At 37.0% G+C, this 23,509-nt stretch overlaps 4 protein-coding genes and 2 long non-coding RNA genes across 7 annotated transcripts; 3 read left to right on the top strand and 3 right to left on the bottom strand.

Moving 5' to 3' along the window:
- Positions 1–210: 210 nt before the first annotated feature.
- LOC111482727 lies at positions 211–2,587 on the top strand. Its single transcript, XM_023128659.1, has 4 exons — positions 211–865; positions 1,115–1,551; positions 1,622–1,893; positions 2,408–2,587. Exons 1-4 carry the CDS (start codon positions 316–318, stop codon positions 2,529–2,531), a joined length of 1,383 nt encoding a protein of 460 aa, XP_022984427.1. The 5' UTR covers positions 211–315; the 3' UTR covers positions 2,532–2,587.
- Positions 2,588–6,148: 3,561 nt separating this feature from the next.
- Positions 6,149–7,487, bottom strand: LOC111498086. The gene is made up of 2 exons (XR_002720724.1): positions 7,392–7,487; positions 6,149–6,624 (listed from the first exon to the last, which is right to left on the bottom strand). It is a non-coding gene; the product is annotated as an uncharacterized LOC111498086 (long non-coding RNA).
- Positions 7,488–7,542: 55 nt separating this feature from the next.
- LOC111497892 (root phototropism protein 3-like) lies at positions 7,543–10,342 on the top strand. The gene is made up of 4 exons (XM_023148937.1): positions 7,543–7,898; positions 8,029–8,098; positions 8,181–9,476; positions 9,545–10,342. The coding sequence occupies exons 1-4, from the start codon at positions 7,786–7,788 to the stop codon at positions 10,091–10,093; spliced, it is 2,028 nt and encodes a 675-aa protein (XP_023004705.1). The 5' UTR covers positions 7,543–7,785; the 3' UTR covers positions 10,094–10,342.
- An 854-nt stretch (positions 10,343–11,196) lies between these two features.
- LOC111497979 (transcription factor bHLH143-like) lies at positions 11,197–14,916 on the bottom strand. 2 transcript variants are annotated; one of them, XR_002720714.1, is made up of 5 exons: positions 14,828–14,916; positions 13,413–14,012; positions 13,110–13,267; positions 11,528–13,021; positions 11,197–11,410 (listed from the first exon to the last, which is right to left on the bottom strand). XR_002720714.1 is itself a non-coding variant. In XM_023149049.1 (4 exons), exon 4 carries the CDS (start codon positions 13,003–13,005, stop codon positions 11,935–11,937), a length of 1,071 nt encoding a protein of 356 aa, XP_023004817.1. In that variant the 5' UTR covers positions 13,006–13,021; positions 13,110–13,267; positions 13,413–14,012; positions 14,828–14,916; the 3' UTR covers positions 11,197–11,934. The 2 variants fall into 2 exon arrangements, 1 of the variants encoding a protein (XP_023004817.1); XM_023149049.1 differs by having other exon boundaries at positions 11,197–13,021.
- A 2,308-nt stretch (positions 14,917–17,224) lies between these two features.
- Positions 17,225–23,415, bottom strand: LOC111478071. The gene is made up of 3 exons (XM_023122161.1): positions 22,519–23,415; positions 18,255–18,284; positions 17,225–17,644 (listed from the first exon to the last, which is right to left on the bottom strand). Exons 1-3 carry the CDS (start codon positions 23,288–23,290, stop codon positions 17,313–17,315), a joined length of 1,134 nt encoding a protein of 377 aa, XP_022977929.1. The 5' UTR covers positions 23,291–23,415; the 3' UTR covers positions 17,225–17,312.
- Positions 18,611–18,835, top strand: LOC111478098. The gene is made up of 2 exons (XR_002717402.1): positions 18,611–18,758; positions 18,794–18,835. It is a non-coding gene; the product is annotated as an uncharacterized LOC111478098 (long non-coding RNA).
- Positions 23,416–23,509: the final 94 nt, after the last annotated feature.

Genomic DNA, 23,509 nt, shown 5'->3' with positions numbered 1-23,509 from the left:
TTTTCATTTCGAGCTTCTCTCAAGACTTTAAAACGCGTTTGGTAAGGGAAGATTTCTACACCTTTGTAAATAGTGGGTTGTTCTCTCCCTAACCAATGAGAACAGAGATGATCGCCACGTCACCATCGAATTGCGTGGATCTTTAGGACATTAAATAATTGACTAATGGGAACTCAATTCAATGACAAATCTCTTTGGTTGAAATCCTCCTCACATTTCCATTACAACTTAAAGTAGTGGGGGAAGAGAGAGAAACTCAAAATTCCATTATCATTTTGAGAGAGAGAATATCGAACCACCACCACCGCCACCGCCATGGTTAAACCTTCCCACACCTCTAAGCCACACCAAAGAACAACCTCCATCCTCTTCTCTCCAAAGCTCTTCATCTATCTCCTCTCCATCTCCGCCGTCCTCTTCATCTTCTTCCACATCCAATCTCTCCACCGCCATGTCCCTCCGCCCCCACAAAACAACCCCTCCTCCTCCTCTTCCGCCGTCGCCAAGCTCCGCCGCTCCGTCACCTTCCTTCCCCTCAAAGACTTGCGTTACTCCCACAAACCCCTCGAGGGCCACACGTGGTTCATGAGCTCCATGTATGACATTCACGAGGACGGCGAGGTTCAATTCCAGCAATTCCCCTCGCCGGCCGCTGACGGCGATGCCCGGCTGTTATGCCTTAAAGGCAACGACACCCACGACGGCTCTTGGAACTATTACGCCGTGGCCTGGCCGGAAACACTGCCGGAAAATGCCACGGTGATGAAAGGCCTGAGCTTTGTGTCTTATAATCATTATAATTATGATAATATTTGGCATGGCTTGTCTGCTCTCATGCCCTTCGTTGCTTGGCACCAAATTCAAGGTACCCATTTGAAACTGATCATCAAAATCTTTTTTTTTTCTTTTTTTTTTTCATATTGGTCAATTCTTTGCTTAAATTTTAAGTTTTGTTCTTGGAAAAGATTTAAAATTTAATTAACTAAAAAATTAGAGATATCTGTTTATGTTAATTTTTTTTATGAGGGTTCTCAATCCGTTCATAAATTAAGAAGGAAAGATTATGTCGTAATATTATGTGTCATTTTTATTGAATGATATGAATTTACGATAGGAAAGTGTGAAATCCCGGAGAGATGGATACTATATCATTGGGGGGAGTTGAGGTTGAAGATGGGAACATGGGTTAGGACAATAATGGAGGTGACCTTCGGAGGGCCGCCAAAGATTGAAGCTTTTGACGGTATCGGTGAGGGGCAGCCGGTTTGCTTCGAGAAGGCAGTGGTGATGAGGCACAACGAGGGTGGAATGTCAAGGCAGCGTCGGATGGAGACTTATGATCTCATGAGATGCAAGGCTAGATTGTTTTGCAACTTCACCTCATCGGAGCCATCAGTGGCGACGGTTGGGATGACGTTGTTTATGAGAACTGGAGCTAGGTCGTTTAAGAATGAGACGGCGGTGGTGGAGATTTTTGGGGCAGAATGTAATAAAGTCACCGGTTGTCAGCTTAGGGTGGCTCATTCTAATAATCTCACGTTTTGTGAGCAGGTACTGTTCCGTTCATCCAATCTAACTTATGAACACCTCGCTCCGAAATTGAAATTTTGTATTTTTGTAGGTAAGTTTAATGGGGAAGACAGACATATTGGTGTCCCCACATGGAGCACAGCTGACAAACATGTTTCTAATGGATAGAAACAGCAGTGTAATGGAGTTCTTCCCAAAAGGTTGGCTTAAACTTGCAGGCATTGGCCAGTTTGTGTACCAATGGATGGCAAGCTGGTCTGGAATGAGGCATCAAGGTGCTTGGAGAGACCCTCATGGCTTAACCTGTCCCTATAACGAAGATGATCGTCGCTGCATGTCCATCTTCAAAGGTGGCACCATCGGGTACGTTCCTTTCCCTTTTCGTGTTCGATATCGTTCTACTTTCGTTGTTAAACTTTCATATCAAGTCTCTATTAACCTCTTAATCTTTATAATATATTTATAACGACCCAAGCCCACAACTAACAAATATTTGTTCTTTTTGGGTTTCACAAGCTTTCCCTCAAAGTTTTTAAAATGTTTCCGGAGGTTTTCACATCCTTAGAGTATTTTTTTTTCCTCTCTAACCAATGTGAGATCTCACAATCGACTAGCGTCCTTGTTGGTACACCGCTTCGTGTCCACCCCCTTCAAGGCATAGTCTCCTCACTGACACATAACTTGATTTCTGACTCTAATACCATTTGTAACGGTTCAAGCTCACCGCTAGTCGATATTGTCCTTTTTAGACTTTCTCTTTAATACGTTTTTTTTTTTTTTTTTTTTTTTTTTTTTTTTTTTTTTTTTTTTTTTTTTTTTTTTTTTTTTTTTTTTTTTTTTTTTTTTTTTTTTTTTTTTTTTTTGATAATGTAAGCAGATATAATAGAACGTACTTTTCAGAGTGGGCTAAGAATGTTCTGAATGAGGTGAAGATAAGGAAGATGAATGAAGCAGCACACGCCACTGCAAATCATGTTCATGAATGTTCTTGTAACCAATAATGATTTTTTGCCCAATTTTAGTGTTTTTTTTTTTTTTTTTTTTCTAATAAACAGTTTTAAATCATTTAACGGATTGGCCGATTCGAAACTGAGTTGAAAACCGTCTCTAAAACTTTGAAATGATTGAACTATCGTTTAAAATTTCATAAGTTTTAAAACGAATCATTCCTTATAACCGTGTGGAAACCTCTTCCTAATAGGACAACATTTTAAAATTGTGAGACTGACAACGATACGTAACGAGTCAAAACAGACCATATCTCGTAACTTAAACATATTGTTAAAATTTATGAATAAAAAAATAAATACGATTTTAAAACTAAACTTTTAATTTAATCGTAGGATTGTTGCATTAATGATTCAACAAATGACTTCATTAATTGAAACACAATTAATTAGATAGAGAGTTTAATGATTATATATTATGTTTAGAGGTTCTTAATCATAATTACCTTTAATTGGGCTGAAGCACAATAAGGCCCAGAAAGATGTGTATTGGCATAGCAATTGGGCCTTCAAATGAATTTATCAAGCGTGGGCTCGAGATGGCCCAATGTTCTCGTGGGTTTCTCATAGTCCTAAACACGAGTCATTTTAGCATGTTTTGAGCTGACATCAAATTGTTTTAAGCCAAAAACGTTCAATTTTAAAATTTTTATAACTGAGCTACCAAAAAAAAAAAATGTATCTTATTGGTATAAATAATAATTATTACTTTATAAATAAATAATATAATAATAATTTTTAAAAACAAATATTAATTTTTTGAGCAACATATTATATAAAACAACAAAATTGCTTGTGGAGTCTCTTTCGTTTGTTTATAAAATGTCTATTTTTCACCCAACATAGCTTCCATTCAAATATACTCAATATCCATTGTAGGCCTAATAATACAACCAAATATTTCCCAACAAAAATGTCACTTTAATTATCAATACCTTTTTTTATTTTAGAATAAACTATTTTTTTTAAGTAAATAATTGATCGATAACATCTGTGCTTATGAATCATACCCGGTTTTGGAATCGGGAGTCGACACTAATAGCTCTAGCATCTCCTACATACCTTACGACATGACTATGTTACCTATATTTCTTAAACTGCTTATAAGAGTGAAGGCTACCCCACAATCTAACACAAATCCTTTCAGTATGTTTTGTTTTCACTCACATGTTTCTTACGAAAATTTTTAAGAGATTATTCAATATAAAATTCTCTAAATTAAATACGCTTAACTTCGGAACTCTAATGATTGAGCCATCGAACATAATACATTTTGTTTTATGGGCAGTGACTAATGATTCTTTTAAAACATGTATTAATTATAATTTTACGTTTTCATAATCACTCCGATTCAAATGTAGTCTTGGTTCATTCTAAGAGTGTTTATGGGTTGGGTTGGGTTGGGTTGGGTTGAGACATTTTTACACCCAGTCCAACCTGGTCAAATACTAACCAACCTTAATTTTTTTTTGGTGGGTTAGGTCGGGTTTGTTTTGATCATTTGTTCAAATTTTTATTTTTAATAAAAATAAAATATTAGTTCGTAAAATTTTTATTTATTCGTTTTTCTAAACCGAACTCAACCCAAATAAATTCATCACCTAATTCGAACCGTACCGTTTGGATTGGATTCATAACCGGTTTAAAACGGTTTTCGATATCAAATCCAAATTCAAAATCTTTATAAATCTTATAAATTGTTGGCTCATACAATTATTTTTATTATCCTAACTTTAAAACAATGAATTAATTAATGAATATGAATGGTGATATATGATGCCAAGCCAAACCCTAACATAAAAGGGAGAGAAGCATGTGGGAAGAAGATGAAGAAGGCAACGAGGCTCCATTTCCCACCACCCATTTTGCTTCATATTCATCCACTTTTGTACACTTCTAAACCTAAACCCTCGTGCATAAGGATACAGATGTTCATCGATCTTCTCGTTCCATCCTTCTTTCGTTCTTTCTCACTCATCCAAACGTGTTTTCTTTTCATTATCTTAGGTATTAAGAATCACGACCAGATCTAAACTTTTATTCATTAGTTTGAGAAGAATCATTTGTACAAACGTTTACGTTCATGATTATATTTTGGTTTTAAAGCTAAGCTGTGTTTTATTTCGATAAATTTTAGGTTCGGTATAAGAGTGTTAAAAAATTTGATGACCCGAAAAATCCAATCAACCTAATCCAACTCTATACATACGGTTTAAGTTGAGTTATGAACTTATTTGGGTCAGGTCGAGTTCGTATAAATAAAAATTTTATAGATTAGGTTTGGTTTATGAGTTATTTAAAACTAAATGGGTTGAACCAAACCCATTTAAATTTATTATTAATTTTAAAAAATACATTCTTAAATTATATATATATATACCTTTATTATTTATTATCCCATAACTCCTTAAATTGATTCTTAATTATATGGAAAGTAATTTTTCAAAATATATTTTATTTTTAATAAAAATAATTTTTTTTAGTTAAGTTTGATTAGTTCAATAATTTGGTTGGATTTAAAAATTATTTTAAATAAAATATGAATGCGGGTGAGGAATGGGTAATTATTTAAATATAAAAATAATAATAATAATAATAATAAATTCCTCATAATTAAACAAAATAATAATAATAATAATAAATTCCTCATAATTAAACAAAATAATAATAATAATAAAAAAATGGATAATTATTAAATATAAGAATTATTAGTATAAGATGAAAAAAATAATATATAAAATAAAATATGAATGCGGGTGAGGAATGGGAAACATATTCTCACCCACAAACGCCACCAATCAAGGGCCCCTCCTTCCTTATCCACGTCGCTATTGGGCCAACACAATTATTATTTAAATTAATAATAGTATTTTTCAAATACATTATCAATAGCGTTTTTAATGCATTTTTATCCTAAATTAAAGCCTATCTTATTATTAAATATTATATATATATATAAATATCTTAGAAGATATTAAAAAAAAAACGTCATTCTTCCTAGCATTTATTCCACGAGTTGAACATTATAGTTGATTGTCTATCAATAGAATGTCTTGACGTGATATAAATAATTATTTTTATCATAATAATACTAAATTACGTAATATTTACATAATTATCTTATAAAAATTAAAATTAAATTGAGGTCGGAAAATTATCCGACAAACCAACACGTTTTGTCTTCATTGACGTTATTTGGTAAAATTAACTGAATCAGTCTCATTTGGATATGATCTCGGTTTATTCATGTATTATATTTACTCGAGCGTCGCTCATACTATAATTAAATCAAACCTTTCTTTTTTAAAATTTAAATAAGACATAATTATTAATTTAAGAAAATTGATATTTGAATAATTTAAGGGAGGAAAAAAAATGAGACCCACTGTCTGACATGATGTATGAAGCTTTGTGGGGTAAAGGAATAAGAGAGGTTCAATTCATTTTCCATCAATTTAAAGACATGAAAATTATATATTTATAATAATAAAATCGACTCATAATTATTTTTTATTTTATTTTATTTTTAATTATTTAATTATTTAATCTTTGGTTGGTTGGTTGATAAGCAAAAAGGGGATGAGACAATGAATCCAAACCTCTTAAAGCAATGATCTCCGAACAGGAAAATCTCCCTTTACTTTTGGATGAAAGAAAATATGTGATCTTTCATGAATCAAATGGATGTGTTCGGGTGGTGAATAAGTGGGGATCGAAAATATTCAACATGGTAGGGAATAACTCTGTTGTTTTTGTAATGTCCCGTGTCTAAGATTCAGATTAGGATTTGAAATTTAGATTTGAGATCTAATGTCCCGACGTTCCCCATCTGACATGGTTATTTTATCAACTTGTCTTCAATTTTCATGGTCCCACTATTAATATACCGTGGTCATCAAGTATGTCATACGAAAGATGATAAATTGTTAGGTTGAATGCGGGTTATAGACATGCCACTAGAGTATGTGGAAGAGGATGTAGAGGAGGACGAGGTAGAGGGGGTTCGATTCGCGAGGGATCCATGACTCGAGCAGATGCAACATCACCAACATCACCACTCCATTAGTGTCCGTGGCTATAGTAGACCCTATATCAAAAGAACTTGTATTGTAATGGCTCCAAGTTAAGCACGTCTAATTTTAGAATTCTTATAAATAATTGAGCCACCAAAAAGAGGTATATATGGTTAGTATGGGCAGATAATTAAGTATATTATAATAGAATTATTATCATTTTGAAAATTAAAAAAAAAAAAAACAAAAAAAAAGGAAGAACATTAAAAACAAAAAGGACCCATTCATCCAAGAAGACCAAATCCAAGGGCATGTGCATTTTGTAGCATCTAATAATGAGAAATTTTGAGTACAAAAAAAAAAAGAAAAAGAGAAAATTGTCCCTAATAATTATTGCTTCAAAACCCTAATGGTCAACCACTCTCTCTAACTTAATCCAAAAATGCTTTCTATCACCTAAATTATTAAAATATATATATATATATATTTCTAACTATTAAATTTACGTTCAAAATCTCGAAAATATCTTGACTTTATCCATTGAATTATGATTGGGTTGACAAAATTTATCTTATTCCGTTCAAATAGTTCAATAAAATAGTTCAAATTCCAATGTTTTTTAATTAGTAAACAAATCTTCCATTTTAGTTTAATTATAAATTTTAAAAATTTAATAAATAAAGAAAATACACGTAAAAAAGGACAAAAACATCAATAAGCAATTCTCTTAACATGGAATCTATGTTTCATAAGCTCTCGAACATCTCAACGACGTTTGTTTCATATTTATTTAACTAAAAACACGTAAATTCGAGCATAATTCAATACATATTTAGGGTACCTGAAAGCAGAAGCTCTGTTGTTAGCTGTGTTCTTGGTCCCTTCCATGTCGTCCACGTATTGAAGAGGAGAGGGGGGAGAGAGAGAGAGAGAGAGAGAGAGAGAGAGAGAATTAGAAAAGGGAATTATTAATGCAAAACCAAAGCAAAGAGAATGGAATCAGAATGATCCGTCACCTATACACCTAACTCTCAGCCCATTACTCCACAGCCTGTGAAAAAGTGTTCCTTAAGTTCATCCACTGAAAAATCAGTGAAGAACCCGACAATTCAACAATCATCCCATGTGGGCTTCTTCCATCTCCCCCCTCTTCTTCATATCCTCCTCCTTCCTCCGCCATTTCCCCCCCTCTCCTCCCACTTTCCCCACAGACAAACCCACCATTTCCCTTCATCATGTGGGAATCTGAAAGCGACTCCGTCGGTGCTCGAGATTACGCCAATGGCGTCCCCCACTCCGCCAAACACGCCCTCAAGACCGATGGCTTCCAGCTCCGAGGCAACTCCTGGTAAGCTTTCATCCTCCTCCTCTGCTTCAATTTTTGGTCTCTTCTTCTTCTTCTGATGAACATTTTGTAAATGCCCTTTTCTTCTTTTGTTCTGTTTTGGGGGTTTTTGTGTTTGTTGTTGTTCTTGTAGGTATGTTTCCACTGATATCCCAAGTGACTTTTTAGTACAAGTTGAGGATATGAACTTCCATTTGCATAAGGTGTGGTATAATTTCCTCTGTTTTTGTGATGATTTTTCAAGGGTTTAATCTGAGATTTTGAATGGGGTTCTTTTGTTTGAAGTATCCTCTTCTTTCTAGAAGTGGGAAGATTAACAGATGCATATATGAATCAAGAGACCCAGATTTGAATAAGGTTGTTTTGGATGATCTTCCTGGTGGGGCGGAGGCTTTTGAACTTGCTGCTAAGTTTTGCTATGGGATAGCAGTTGATTTAACAGCAGCTAATATCTCTGGCCTTAGATGTGCTGCTGAGTATCTAGAAATGACAGAAGATTTGGAGGAAGGTAATTTGATATTCAAAACTGAAGCATTTCTTAGCTATGTGGTACTATCTTCATGGAGGGATTCAATAGTTGTGTTGAAAAGTTGTGAGAAGCTCTCACCATGGGCTGAGAATCTACAAATCGTGCGACGATGCAGCGAGTCGATCGCTTGGAAAGCTTGTGCCAATCCGAAAGGAATTAGATGGGCTTACACTGGGAAACCTCCCAAAGTTTCTAGTAGTCCTAAATGGAATGATTTGAAGGATTCAAGTCCTAGCAGGAATCAGCTTGTTCCTCCTGACTGGTGGTTTGAGGATGTCTCAATCTTGAGGATTGATCATTTTGTTAGAGTAATCACAGCAATTAAAGTAAAGGGTATGAGAATTGAACTCATTGGATCATCAATTATGCATTATTCATCTAAATGGCTTCCGGGTTTGGTGATCGATACGACGAGTGCTGGTGACGAAGGAAGTACCAGCACCACGAGTAACACGAGCAGTGGCAGCAACAGTTGGAAAGGTGGGCTTCATATGATTGTGGCTGGTAACAAGGAAGATCCCTCGACGATTCAAGCGAAAGATCAACGCATGATCGTCGAGAGCTTGATCAGTATCATTCCTCCACAGAAAGATTGTGTCTCCTGTAGCTTCCTTCTAAAGTTACTTAGAATGGCAAACATGTTGAAAGTTGCACCAGCATTGGTCACTGAGCTGGAGAAAAGAGTTGGAATGCAGTTTGAACAAGCTACACTTGTGGATCTTTTGATCCCATCTTACAGCAAGAGTGATACAATGTATGATGTTGATCTTATTCAGAGGCTGCTAGAGCATTTTCTTGTTCAAGAACAGACTGAAATTTCGAGTCCGAGCCGACAATCATTTTCTGATAAACATATGAATGATGGATCTCAGAGAGAGACTGCCCCAAATGCTAAGATGAGGGTGGCAAGGCTTGTTGATAGTTACCTAACAGAGGTGGCTAGAGATAGAAACCTTACCTTGACAAAGTTTCAAGTATTGGCTGAAGCTCTGCCAGAATCGGCTCGAACGTGTGACGACGGGCTTTACCGAGCTATTGATTCCTATCTTAAGGTAAAAGAACTTACAAACTTCCTAAACTTGTGGAATTGAAGTGTTGAACTAATGATTAGAATTGACAGGCACACCCTACGCTAACTGAGCACGAGAGGAAGCGACTATGTCGAGTAATGGACTGCCAGAAGCTGTCCATGGACGCCTGCATGCACGCAGCACAAAACGAAAGGCTTCCATTACGAGTAGTGGTTCAGGTTCTTTTCTCAGAACAAGTAAAAATAAGCAATGCAATTGCGAACTCGTCGCTAAAAGAAGCGACTGATTCGCAGTTTCAAACGCTTGTAACTAACAGAAAAACGCTGCTGGAAGCTACACCACAGTCATTCCAAGAAGGATGGGCAACTGCTAAGAAAGACATAAACACACTGAAATTTGAGCTAGAGAGTGTGAAGACTAAGTACCTTGAGCTTCAAACTGAAATGGAAAGCCTGCAGAGACAGTATGAGAAGGTTTCAAAGCAGAAGCAGAGCTCTGCGTGGACCAGTGGGTGGAAGAAACTGAGCAAACTGACAAAGATGTCGAATTTGGAAACCCCTGAAAATGAATCACAGCATCAAAACATGGGAGAACAGACTAAAAAAGTACACAGAAGATGGAGGAACTCAATATCTTGAGGAATAAGTATCAGGGTGAAAATGGGAATTCACTCTCTACTTTTTTTTTTTACAGCAATCAATCACCTTCTGCTGGTTGCAATAGGCTTATATAATTCATCTGTTTCCCAAATTTGTAGTGGTCTCTTTTCACTCCTTGGTGAGTTTTGTGCCATTATTTCTAAGATTTTTTACTGGTGAGAGTGGGAGGTTAGTCATATGGTTCCTGCAATTGGTGAAAAATAAAGCACATTTCTTTTACTGGTTTAATGCCTTTGTTTTTCTTCATCATTTTTTTTTTAGTTCCACTGCATGAACACTCGAATTCTAAGATGAATCATTCATTGACGAATAAATTTTAAGCTTATAGATACATAGGCTCTAGATTCCTTGATATTAGTCTTTTATTTACAAGAAATGAGTCTTCTAAGCATACCACTAGAAAATATTGTCTACTTTGACCCGTTGCATATCATCGTCAGTCTTATGGTTTTAAAACTCATCCGTTAGGGAGAAGTTTTCACACCCTTACAAAGAATGTTTCGTTCCCCTCTCCAACCGATATATAGGATCTCAAAATTCACCCACCTTGGGGGCTCAACGTCCTCGCCAGCACACCGCTCGATGTCTAGTTTTGATACTATTTGTAACAGTCTAAGCCCACAGCTAGTAGATATTATATGTTTTGGCCTGTTACACTGTCAGTCTCACGATTATAAAACGCATACATTAGGAAGAGGTTTACACACTCTCCTAAGGAATGCTTTGTTTCTTTGTCCAATATCTAAATATTGTCATATCAGCAAACTTCCAATTGGCTAATTCACAGGGCACTTGTCTACTTTACCTCTAAGATTGAGCCAAGGCCGGCCTAAGAAACCAAGACCCAAACCATAGATTCAGGGTTGGAAGGCTTCGATTACATTTGTCAACCCATAATACACTAGATTGCCTAGTTAGGAGAAGCTTATACAAACAGATTTCCCAACTCAGTTATCGAAGCATTCCTGGAGAAAAATAGCACAAAAGAAGATCAAACCAAGGATGGGGACTCGGGAGGGTCAGAGGGCAGGTGTCTTCCAAGGACCAAAAAGCATCGAGAAATTTTGGTTTAAACAGAACAATAAGCAAACAGAAGACACTTTGACAACAATAATTGTACAGCCAGTATTCTCAAGACTTGGGTCAAGTACGAGCATACAGAAAGCGGTACCATAATGGACTCAAAAAAGCGTTCACACCAATTATTACATCAACACAAACCTGAGCGCAGTCAAAAAGTTTCACAGTGCTCATAATCAAAACTCCCCCACAAAAGTTTCACCGTGCAACATCCACCTAATACCACAAGGGACAAGCACCACTTTACAGCATAACCTCTACAAATGGGTAATAGGGGAAAGGACATAGCATATAATCCAGGAAAAAAGATGTGGAAAGTGGGGCCTCACATACCTAACGCGCATGCACCAAATCCTTGGACATTCTCCATATTGCTGGAAAAAGTGGGGTCTTTAATTTCTCATCAACATAACCCACCACTATCACATCCCATGCGTTCAAATCTTTGCGACTTTCCCCTGATCTTTAGTCCCTTAAAAGTATCAAACATAATCATGTCGAGTAAACAGATAAGAAAGGCAATTAATAACTCATTTCCGGCTAGGTTCAATGTTATCCTGATAATACACCTCCATTTGCTAATCCATCGCAGTGTTCTCGTGATAGGAAGCAGCTTGCACTAGTAAACAGACTGCTCTTGGATTCATCAAAATTCAAAATAAGAATTCTTTAAGTTACCGCACCATGACACCGTAATTTTAACCAATTAACCACCAACATATAAATTAGGGGCATGTTATCTAATAGCAGCTCACACCCAGAACGCTTGCTTCATGTTTTAAGGACTTCAAGTAATCAATGGCTTCATCAATGACCAACAATGGGTCTTTGCCCTTTGCACCAGGAACAAAGTTCTCAAGTACTCTCAATGTCTCCTTGATCTTGTCTTTTTTGCAAAAAGAATTGCAGAAATCAACATCTGTTCCAGCCTCTTCCTCATGGACCATGCCACAGCCTGATTCCGCATCATTGGCAAACTTCTGTAATTCAACTCTTGCACGAGAAACAGTAGCAATTCGCGGTGATTTTACTGACTCACCATCATGCACTCTTTGCCTTTTTCTTGGGCCATCAGAACTAGCAACTTTTGTAGTAGTTTCCTGGCATCGTTCATTCTTTTCATAATGTTCATTGATCATCTCTGGAGAATGTCCGGTGCTAGTCACTTCATCGTCACTACTACAACCAGTACCATCATAATCTGAGTAAAGTAACGCGTCTATTTCTTCTGTGTTTTCATGCATTTCACTCTCTCCAGCAGCTACATAATTCTCATTGAACAGTGTACTTGGAAAATATTTGACAGAATTAATGTCTCCGACTACCCCTTCTTCTTCAAGCCAACCAGGACGCTTATTGTCAGCAACAGTTGAGTGGACAGGAGGAGACATAGGAGCATACATCAATCTCTTCTGGTTTCCAGATTGATCAAAGATAAGAAAACCTTTTGGATAGGACCCATTATTTGATATTGACAAAGGCATCTCACTAGGTGGTCCAGCATAATGCAGAGATTCTTCCTCTTTCTGAGAAGGAAATGGAATGCTGAGTGAGTTCTGGAAATGAGGGGATAAGCATTGATTTGACCGCTGAACAACATTTAGTAGTTCCACTTTAAAATTGGGTAATGGTGGAGGAATTGCCAACCCTTGCATTCCTACACATGTGGAAAATATGCAATTTCCAGGGTTGATATGAGTTCGTAAGCTTTCCTGTTGCTTGATCTCTACGGATGCGTTCATTGAACTATGATTACGCAATTGCCAAGCAAAATGCCCAAAACCCAGCTGAGAGTTATCAGTCCCAACCATCCAGAAAAACAATCACCTAATTATCATATCGAAGGATCACTATTTTGTTACAATCAAAATAACAAAAGGGAGAATAAACTTCGCAAGCATGCAGCAAGAACTACCTCAAAATGTTGTGCTCTGGTCTACAATCGGAGTTAACTGCTGAATGCTTGCAGGAACAAAGAAGAGGAGAAAAAAAGGTTCACAAAATCCAGCTAAAGAGAAACAAACGCTAGTCAATCTACGTGACCGGCTTAAGTAAGTGTCGAAAATACTCGGCCTGGAACAGGAAAATATCAAAAGCTTGATCATGGTATTCAATGAGCCTACTGATGCATTTTCAAATAAAATAAACGTAAAAATATTCCAATACTTAATTATTAATCAACACGCAAAACCAGGGGGCAGAAACTGAGTTGACAAACCTGACAATTCTGCAAAGGTTGAAAGCATGCGATCACTCTAACTATAATCGTTGGTTTTCCAGCAATTCCGTTCTCGTGTTTCAATGTCCGAAATCTTGTCTGGGTTGCAGCTTGGCACACCATAACTACTTCTGAACCTTAACGGATAACAATTCCTCTATACCAGAAGCCACAAGAGGGTACAAACAACAAAGAAAGAGGAAGGTAAAAGGAGAATATTCGCTGCAGAAAGAACTAAACTCACTAGTTGATAAAAATGAACGAGGAAACTTTAGATTCCTTGACAAAGAAGCAGAAAAAAGGGAATTTAAAACAGAAGAATGAACGCAAAATGGTGCTTAGAGACAGGAAGCTTTTCAGCTAATATAGATATCACAGGAAATGATAAAAAAGTGATTGGAGCCCATGGTTGATTGAAAGAACGAGCTCAGGGAGGAATAATTCAGTGTTGCCGATATAAAAAGTGCTTTACAAAATAACCCTACAATAGAGGTTCAAATGCACAACTTTGCGAAATACATCAATGGATGTGCTCAACCAAAGCATATTATTCTCCCGATATGTAAAGGTAACACATCCACAACTTATATAATAGAACCCCTGCAAAACATGAAAAACGATAATAAACACAGATATTTACATCATATAAAAGTAAAGAAACGTAAATTCACAAACTGATGAGATGTATTGAATACATAAAGCGTAGTACTAAAACAATCTGCATTCATTCAAATATTTGACACAAAAGTCAGTACACAGTACACTGAAGAAAAGTAGCATTTCATGTGACAAAAGGAACAGGAAAACCAACTACTTGGATGGAAATTTGAAGTTCTTTCTAAGCTACAAAAGTGAGAGAACCCAACGCCTACATAACATGTATTTAGAACCCAAAAAGCACTTAAAGAAAATGAAACAAGAGGGGCATTAGAAAAGGAGAAACACTTGGATAGAAATAGAGATAAATCAACGCCTACAAACACATAAATTTATAACCCAACAAGTATTTTAAGAAGATGAAACGAGAGGGACATCATAAAAAGAGCTTGATGCCGAAGAACAATATCTTGACTTTCAAAGAGAAATTTCAGAGAATATTCTCGGGAAATAAGCCACCATTTGATCGCTGAGAAAACGAATGAAAATAGACACATTTTAGAACAAAAAAATTTATATTCGCTTCAGCTAAGTTCCCAAGACAATCTAATCAAAATTTCCCTCTAACGAGCAACGGAACCGACAAAATCATTCGGCGTTTTCGATTTTCCACGCCTCTGAAACAACCAATTTCTATGTCCATTCATTCTCTTCAGATTCTCAGAAACCCTTGCCAGGCATTCAGAATCGGACAGCGAGAAGGGAAAATACAGGAGAGAAACAAGCAAGAATTGCAAGAAAATGTGAAAGAATCTTACAGCAAAATCGGAAGAGAATCCAGAGCGAAGAAGATTTGCGAATTTGAGTCAGATCTAAACGACTCCAAGAACAGAGAAGAAATTCCTTTAAAAGTGTCCAAACGATCATCAAAAGACAAGACTTTATAGACACACTTTATGACAGTTTTACCCTTCTACAGTCCTTTTCATTGCCATTTTTACCCTTCTATAATTTTTTCAAATTCTATAAATTTGTAATTAAGTTCTTATTAACTTTATTCCATCTTGTATTTCAATAATTCTCTTAATCCAATTATTTGTGATGATTAGACACGACACGACCCGACTTTTTTTTTTTTTTTTTTGGGTTAAATAAGATGGAGTCGAGATTCAAACATCCAAATTTTAAAATGTTTAGTGTCCATAATTTAAACCAAAATTTTAAATTAAGACCCGACACGTAATCCCTTCAGCACGTTTTTCATCACTCACATATGTCTTACGAAAATTTTCAGTAAGTCACCCAACATAGGAGTGTTTCAAGCTAAACATACTCTANGATTGAGCTACCGAAAAAGGAGGCGTACCTCGTTCATATAGATAGTAACTATCAATTGTTTAAAGCATTTCTTAATCATCATATTCTAAAAACCGCTCTCGTTCACATGTAGTTTTGACTCATTCATATACCTCTCTTTTACTCGAACGTTACAAAACTCGACATATATTAGGTCAATCCACAATAGTTACTACCCAAAAATTCAAAATTACACGACGAGTTAAAAGGTCGAAGGTTCGAATCTCTAATCCGATAGGTTAAGAGGTGAGCGGGTCTCCATGATTTTGGTTTGTAGTTTGCTTAGATATAAAGTTTTGGTAGGGATGATGCGTTCATGCTTTTTGTTTCATATCTTTCTTTATGGTCTATTAATTAAGATTCTTACTCACCAAGAAAAGTATCAAAATAAGAACATGAAAAACAAAAAACATCATGACATTAGTATAAAGTAAATTACGTTACAAAATACTCCTCCGAGACTTTGAGAGAAGAATCCATAACTCGATTTACAATTGCCCGACTCCAAACTCGATGTTTGTTAATTAAGCGGTGTCGGTATAAGATCGAAAAGAATGCTACACATTTCAAGGGAGTGAATGTAGGAGGTTCGAACGGTGGATTAGGTGTGACGTTCTACTCGAATCTTCTTTGCCCAAATGAATCAGATTCTAAACAACGTGGGAGCTTCTGTAGCCAGGTTACCGACCATCTCGATGTTCAAAAGTTTACGAGACTTTTACCCCACTCTAATTTCTTCTTTTATTTGTTTATCCAAAAAATAAAAATAAAATAAAATAAAACATAATCCCATGTGATTTTTGCATACCTCAAACAATCATCACACTTATAATATATGGTCCTCGTGGAAAAATCATGATTATAATATATGATTAAAAAAGCTATAAAGATATAATATATGATTAAACATAAACTTTATTGTATATTTTAAAAATATTGGGAGAATGACCTAAAGTCACGTTTCATAATGTAAATATTATCGAACACTTGCGATAATAATTGGATGTGTGGTGCAATATCATTTTGCTTAGCGTGGAGGAAACAACAATATTAGTCACACTACTCCATCGATCCACGTCTTCTAGCATTTTATTTTACGACTACTCGTGAAGACGTGACATATTAATTATACCAATACGATACCATTTTCTTTTATTTTATTGTTATAAATTTTTAGTTTTATAATTAATAAATAGCTTTTATTTAATTTTATCGAGTTAATAAATAAATATTTATTCAACCCAAAATTTAAACCGGGAAATTTATCAAAATCTTGTAAAAAAAATTAAATAAAAAAAATCTATTAAAACCTTTTTAAAACATATGGATTAAATAAGACAATTTTGTCAAAAAAAAAAAAAAAGAGATAAACAAAACAAATGGGTGACCATGCGTTCCCTCGAGTTATCATGAATCATTAGAGTAACTGAATCTCTCGAGTTATCATGAATTATTAGAGTGACGGGAAGAGCCCGTGTCAGACATTTTCTCTAACAAATGCATCTCTTCTAGAAGTCGAAGTTTGTTGCATGTATTAGCGGGGTTATTGGCAAATATACCATCTTGCCACGTGGCTACAAGCGCCCTACTTACACTAACCCACGAGCTAATTCCTTCGGCCAGTCGCAATCTCGCTTGAGCGTGAAGTTCACGCGAGACTCCTTCTTCAACCTTGGGTTTCTGCGTTTTTTCAAAACTTTTTTGAGTTAATACCCTGTGTCCTTAAACGCAATCCTCCTCTATATGATCGATATTTCATCTCGGTTTCTTCGACAAGAATATCCACAATTTTTATTTAAAAAATAGGCTAAAAATACTCACATTTTATCATTTTCTTTTTAATCGTGAATACAATTGTGATGGTAACAAAATGATGCGTGAATTTAAACTTGTTCTAACAATATACAAACAGCATTTCCAAGGAGGAGCATTGCTTTGAAGTTACATTTAGTGATGTTGGTGGATGATGAGGTTACGAGAGGCGCTGTACCAGTGAGCATATGAGGCGTGGAGGTTGGGCCAGTCGGAGGAGGCAGAGTATGTGAAATGGTGAAGCCACATAGCCAAAACCTGCTCTTGTTCGTCCCTTTGCAGTGTCCCTATCATCTCCCCCAACACCAACTCCACCTCTCGCCGCTCCCCAATGCTGAGGACGGGAGCATCGGTGCCGTTACTGCCTCTGCATAACAATGGAAGCCATGAAATCAGCATCTGCAACTTCGTCTGCGCGTGTTTCTCACTTTCCTTTCCCATTTCTCTGGATTGCTTGAACATGAAAGCTACACACAAGATCATTATATGAACACAAGTTTAATTTTAATGTCACATTCTAAGTTTAATTTCATTTCACAATTTTGTTAAGGTAGAATATTATATGAACACAACAGTGGATGAAGGAAAGAAAATAAGAAATTGCGGGCGGCGGTGGTCGTCGGCAGTGAGCGGCGACTGGCAGTGGTGGTTGAAGGGGGTCGGCGGTGGTGGTTGAAGGGGGAAATTAAAAAATAATAATAATAATAATAAATAAATAAATAAATAATAAATAAATAAATTATATATATATATATATATATATATATATATATATATATATATATATATATATATGTTTTAATTAAAAATATAATAACTTTCAATTTTAAATTAAAAATTAACTCTAATAAATGGGACACGAAATGTTAATTTTAATTTTAGAAATTCAATAAATACAAAATTAAAATTTAAAGATTTTTAGTTTGAAAATTTATTTGCCACAAATTAAAAAATTGAAAATATTTTTTAAAGTTTACGGAAATGTTAATTTCTAGAGATCTAAAATTAAATTTCGAAAAAGAATTCCAAAATAAAATTAAAATAAAATATGAAAAGAGGCGTGAGAAGAAAACTCACCTGCGACTCTAACCAAGGAGCCCTGCAGACTGTTGAAACTAATAATAGCTAATAATAGAATAGAATTTGAATTGGTTTCAAATTCAAATAGAATAGAATTTGAATTGGTTTCAAATTCAAATTCATCCACAAAAATCTCTCAACCGACTACGGAATCACCCTAGAAAATCTCAACCAACTCTGGAATCCCCTATAAAAGGACCTCCCTCCCCATCATTCAAATCACTCCTCCTCTCAATCTCAATTCAGTTTTCTGTTGTCACCAACAACTGGTATCAGAGCGATCTTGCAGCAGCAAAAATGGCAGCAGAAAAACAAGTTGAGAACTACGTTCAGCCCGCCATCCCGAGGTTCGACGGTTACTATGATCATTGGGCGATGTTGATGGAAAATTTTCTCAAATCAAAGGAGTTCTTTGATATGGTGGAAACAGGTTATGAAGAGCCAAAGAAGAGGCAGAGGTCGTGAGAGAGGCAGTCGAGAAAGAAGTGGAGATGTTGGCAGGTCAGCAGACCTAGTCAGAAACGAGATGTTGGCAGGTCAGCAGACCTAGTCAGAAACGATTGTGACAACAAAGGCAAGAGAAAGAAGTGGAGATGTTGGCAGGTCAGCAGACCTAGTCAGAAACGAGATGTTGGCAGGTCAGCAGACCTAGTCAGAAACGATTGTGACAACAAAGGCAAGAGACACTTTGACAAGTCTAAGGTGGAATGTTACAGATGTGGACGCCTTGGACATTACAAAAATGAATGTTATACCAGGCTCCAGGCTCCAAAAGGAAAAAAGAAATCAATCCAATTTTGTGGAGAGAAGAGAAGAAGAAACATTATTAATGTCATTCCATGCTATGAAGGTTGCAGATCAAGGTGTATGGGTCGTAGACTCTGGATGCAGCAATCATATGACAGGTTGTAAGGAATTCTTCTCAACTTTAGATGAAAATTTTCATACTACGGTCTCTCTTGGCAACAATTCATCTCTCCAAGTGATGGGGAAAGGAACCGTAGATATCAAGACTAGAAATGGCTTTGTAGAGTCTATTTCTAATGTATTCTACATTCCTGATTTGAAGGCCAACTTACTTAGTATCGGTCAGTTACAAGAAAAGGGGTATGTGATCACATTCCAAAATGATGAATGTGAAATTTATGACTCCAAAAGAGGATCAATTGCTAAGATGAAGATGACCACCAACCGTCTATATCCGTTGACGTTAAATATCGTTGCCACCAACCGTCTATATCCGTTGACGTTAAATATCGTTGCCAAAAGTTTGATGGTGAAGAAAGAAGATACCACTTGGCTTTGGCATTTTAGGTATGGTCATCTACACTTCAAAGGATTAAAGACGTTGTCCTCAAAAAAGATAGTAACTGGGTTGCCAGATATTACTCCACCGATGGAAATTTGCGAGAGCTGTGTAGTAGCAAAACATGAGAGAAACTCTTTTCCATCTGGAAAATCAAGAAGAGCTCAAGCAATTTTGGAGTTGATTCATTCAGACATATGTGGTCCCATCTCTCCTGCATCAAATGGCAACAAGAAATATTTCATGACCCTCATCGATGATTTTAGTCGAAAAACATGGACTTATTTCTTGCACGCCAAATCAGAAGCCTTTGACTGCTTCAAAAAATTTTGTGCTACTATGAAAACCGAAACTGGAAGAAGAGTCAAGGTTTTAAGAACTGACAGAGGTGGAGAATTCTGCTCGAAAGAGTTTATTCAATTTTGTGAAGAGAAGGGCATACGGAGGCAATTAACAACAGCATATACACCACAACAAAATGGTGTGGCCGAAAGGAAAAACAGGACCATTCTGAACATGGTTCGAAGTTTACTAAATAAAGGAGAAGTCCCGAAGGAATTCTGGCCAGAAGCTGTTGTGTGGTCCGTTCACATTCTCAATCGGAGCCCTACCTTTTCTGTTAGAGACATGACTCCACAAGAAGCATGGAGCGGAAGAAAACCTGCAGTAGACCACTTTAGAATCTTTGGGTGCATAGCATATGCACACGTTCCTGATGAGAAAAGGAAGAAACTTGAGGACAAGAGTTCGAAGTGTGTGTTCCTTGGAGTAAGCGAGACCTCTAAGGCATACAAGCTCTACGATCCTTTGACAAAGAAGGTGGTGGTAAGTCGTGATGTAGTCTTTGACGAAAATAAGACTTGGACATGGGAAGAAAAGATCACTGTGAATCAGCAGATTCCTGTAGATCTTGAAGAAGAACAAACTGAAGCTCCTATTCAGCCTCACTATGAGCATGGAGAGAGCTCATCACAAGCTCAACAAGAAGAACCAGTAGAAGAAGATCATGATCAAAATCAAAGACATCCAAGAACAAGAAAAAGACCAAACTGGATGATTGATTATGAGATGGATTATGAATCAAGTGATAGTGGTTATTTTGCATTCTTTATGGATAGTGATCCAATTGTCTATGAAGAGGCAGTAAAAGAGAAGAAATGGAAGGAAGCTATGGACAGTGAAATCAAATCCATAGAGAAGAACAAGACTTGGGAGCTCACTGATCTTCCTAGAGGGCAGAAAACAATCGGAGTAAAATGGGTTTTCAAAACCAAGTTGAATGAAAACGGTGAGGTGGATAAGTACAAGGCGCGACTTGTTGCAAAAGGATATAAGCAAAAGTATGGAATTGATTATAAGGAGGTATTTGCACCAGTGGCACGTCAAGACACTATCAGGCTCATAATTTCTATTGCAGCACAGAAATCTTGGCCTATTTATCAACTTGATGTGAAATCAGCCTTCTTACATGGAGAGCTTCAAGAGGAAGTATATGTGGAGCAACCAGAAGGTTTTGTTCAAAAAGGCAAAGAGGAACAAGTATACAAGTTGAAGAAAGCTTTGTACGGTTTGAAGCAAGCTCCGAGGGCATGGTACAGTCGCATTGATTCTCATTTTGAAAAGATGGGATTCACTAAATGCCCGTATGAACATACGTTGTATGTGAAAACTGAAAAGGGAGGTAACATTATCATTATTTGCTTATACGTTGATGATTTAATATTTACTGGCAATAATGAAGAAATGTTTGAATTTTTTAAGAAGAGCATGATGAAGGAATTTGAAATGACAGATCTTGGCTTGATGAGATATTTTCTTGGAGTAGAAGTTACTCAGACTCCCGCAGGTAACTTTATCTGTCAGAAGAAGTATGCTCAAGAATTACTTGAAAGATTTAAATTGGATGAGCGCACATTTGGAACTCCATCAGAATTGGGTTTAAAGTTGCACAAGGACATTGACGGGCGAGAGATTGATAATAGGTATTTCAAACAAATTGTGGGAAGTTTGATGTACCTAACTTCAACAAGACCAGACATCATGTATGCGGTTAGTATGATAAGTCGTTACATGGAGCATCCAACGGAAAAACATCTCAATGCAGCAAGAAGGATACTTCGTTATGTGAGAGGAACCTCTGATTTGGGGGTATTCTACAAAAAAGGAGATGATCCGAAGATAGTTGGCTATACAGATAGCGACTATGCAGGTGATATAGACGATCGTAAAAGTACTTCAGGAAGTATTTTCTTGATGAGTTCAGGAGCTATTTGTTGGTCTTCAAAGAAGCAACCTATTGTAACACTCTCAACGACAGAAGCAGAATTTGTGGCAGCAGCAGCATGCTCGTGCCAAGCAGTTTGGTTAAGAAAAATGCTTGAAATTCTTAATCAGAAGCAACCAAGTACGACGGTTATATATTGTGATAATATGTCAACTATTAAGTTGTCTAAAAATCCTGTGTTACATGGAAGGAGCAAGCACATCGATGTTCGATTTCATTTCTTGCGTGATTTGTGTAAAGAAGGCATTATTGAACTCAACTTTTGCCGAAGTGATGAACAAATCGCAGACCTATTCACAAAGCCCTTGAAACAACCATTGTTCGAGAAGCTCAGAAGAAAGATGGGGATATGCAGAATCCAAGATGTATATCAAGAAGATGAAATGAAGTCCTAAACTGATTTAGGCAGAATTCAGTTTAAGGGAGGGTGTTGAAACTAATAATAGCTAATAATAGAATAGAATTTGAATTGGTTTCAAATTCAAATAGAATAGAATTTGAATTGGTTTCAAATTCAAATTCATCCACAAAAATCTCTCAACCGACTACGGAATCACCCTAGAAAATCTCAACCAACTCTGGAATCCCCTATAAAAGGACCTCCCTCCCCATCATTCAAATCACTCCTCCTCTCAATCTCAATTCAGTTTTCTGTTGTCACCAACACAGACGCGGCTCCGCCGAGAGCGAGAGTCTTCCCAACTGAGCAGCCGAAGCCCACCGCTGACACGCCTCAATCCCACAGCCACAGCTCGCCATTTTCCCAGCCAGCCACAGCAACTCCGCCGCCAGCTTCTCCGCTGAGCTTCCGGTCCGGTTCGCCCCATCCTTCACACTCCCTAACCGGCTGCAAACCGCCCTAACAACCCGAGCCAACCAAAACTCCACCGGTCCAGAACTAGTTTCGCCGTCTTCATCCTCGTCATCGTCGTTGCGAAACCCTTGGTGGAGCATGGCGGCTTCAATCTGCGCAATAGTCCGATCGAAAGCCGTCGAAAGAACCGCACGATTAACCTCACGAAGTTCCTCAATACCTTCCCGGTGATTCTCGTCGATCAGCTTCTCCGCCAATGATCGAACCACTTCATACTTACGAGAACTAATCTGAACGTGACTAATAATCGACAGCAATTGAGTTAGGGCTCGAGAAATCCCTAAATCGCCGCTTCCGCTTCCGCTTCCACTGGTTCCGTAACTCCCGCCTTTTGGAGATTTTAGAGGATACCGATCGTCGGAAACCTGGTGTATCGTCGGGAAAAAGGGGGGAAGCCAACGGAGGAAAAAGAGGAAGAAGGAGACTGACAGGCAGTGGATAACCTCGAGGAGTTTGTGTTTCTTCGATAAACTGATAAGGAATTTGTCGGCGAAGCCAAAGAGAGAGGTGAGCAAGTTCCGTAGAAGAAGCGGAGCCATAGTTATCGGTGAAGCTTCGGCTATACCCATGGCGGTCGTCTCTGAATGATTTTCCGGCGAACGGATGGGACGCAGTTGCTCTATTTTTAAACGAAACGAAAAAGGAGAGAAGACGGTATCGCAACGAGATTCGCTACTGTTTTTACCCTTTTGGCGTTTTTTTCTATTTTCTTATTTAACCATTTCTTTTTAAACAAATTATAAACCAATAATTATATCCATTTAAATAATAACTTTAATCACATTTAT

This window comes from Cucurbita maxima, unplaced genomic scaffold, assembly GCF_002738345.1.
Source record: "Cucurbita maxima cultivar Rimu unplaced genomic scaffold, Cmax_1.0 Cma_Scf00001, whole genome shotgun sequence".
In the NCBI taxonomy this organism is placed as follows: domain Eukaryota; kingdom Viridiplantae; phylum Streptophyta; class Magnoliopsida; order Cucurbitales; family Cucurbitaceae; genus Cucurbita; species Cucurbita maxima.
The sequence above is the reverse complement of the archived record's forward strand: the minus strand, read 5'-3'. Positions and strand labels throughout refer to the sequence as shown.

Bases quoted from the DNA above. Each gene is read 5' to 3' on its own strand.
- LOC111497892 (XM_023148937.1), top strand. From the start codon at position 7,786: ATGTGGGAATCTGAAAGCGACTCCGTCGGTGCTCGAGATTACGCCAAT. The intron at 8,099-8,180 runs GTGTGGTATAAT...TTTTGTTTGAAG, and splicing joins TGAACTTCCATTTGCATAAG to TATCCTCTTCTTTCTAGAAG. The intron at 9,477-9,544 runs GTAAAAGAACTT...TAGAATTGACAG, and splicing joins CTATTGATTCCTATCTTAAG to GCACACCCTACGCTAACTGA.
- LOC111478071 (XM_023122161.1), bottom strand. From the start codon at position 23,290: ATGGGTATAGCCGAAGCTTCACCGATAACTATGGCTCCGCTTCTTCTA. The intron at 18,285-22,518 runs GTCTGTGTTGGT...TTAGTTTCAACA, and splicing joins CTCGCTCTCGGCGGAGCCGC to GTCTGCAGGGCTCCTTGGTT. The intron at 17,645-18,254 runs GTGAGTTTTCTT...TCTTGTGTGTAG, and splicing joins CTCCTTGGTTAGAGTCGCAG to CTTTCATGTTCAAGCAATCC.
- LOC111497979 (XM_023149049.1), bottom strand. From the start codon at position 13,005: ATGGTTGGGACTGATAACTCTCAGCTGGGTTTTGGGCATTTTGCTTGG.
- LOC111482727 (XM_023128659.1), top strand. From the start codon at position 316: ATGGTTAAACCTTCCCACACCTCTAAGCCACACCAAAGAACAACCTCC. The intron at 866-1,114 runs GTACCCATTTGA...AATTTACGATAG, and splicing joins TGCTTGGCACCAAATTCAAG to GAAAGTGTGAAATCCCGGAG. The intron at 1,552-1,621 runs GTACTGTTCCGT...GTATTTTTGTAG, and splicing joins ATCTCACGTTTTGTGAGCAG to GTAAGTTTAATGGGGAAGAC.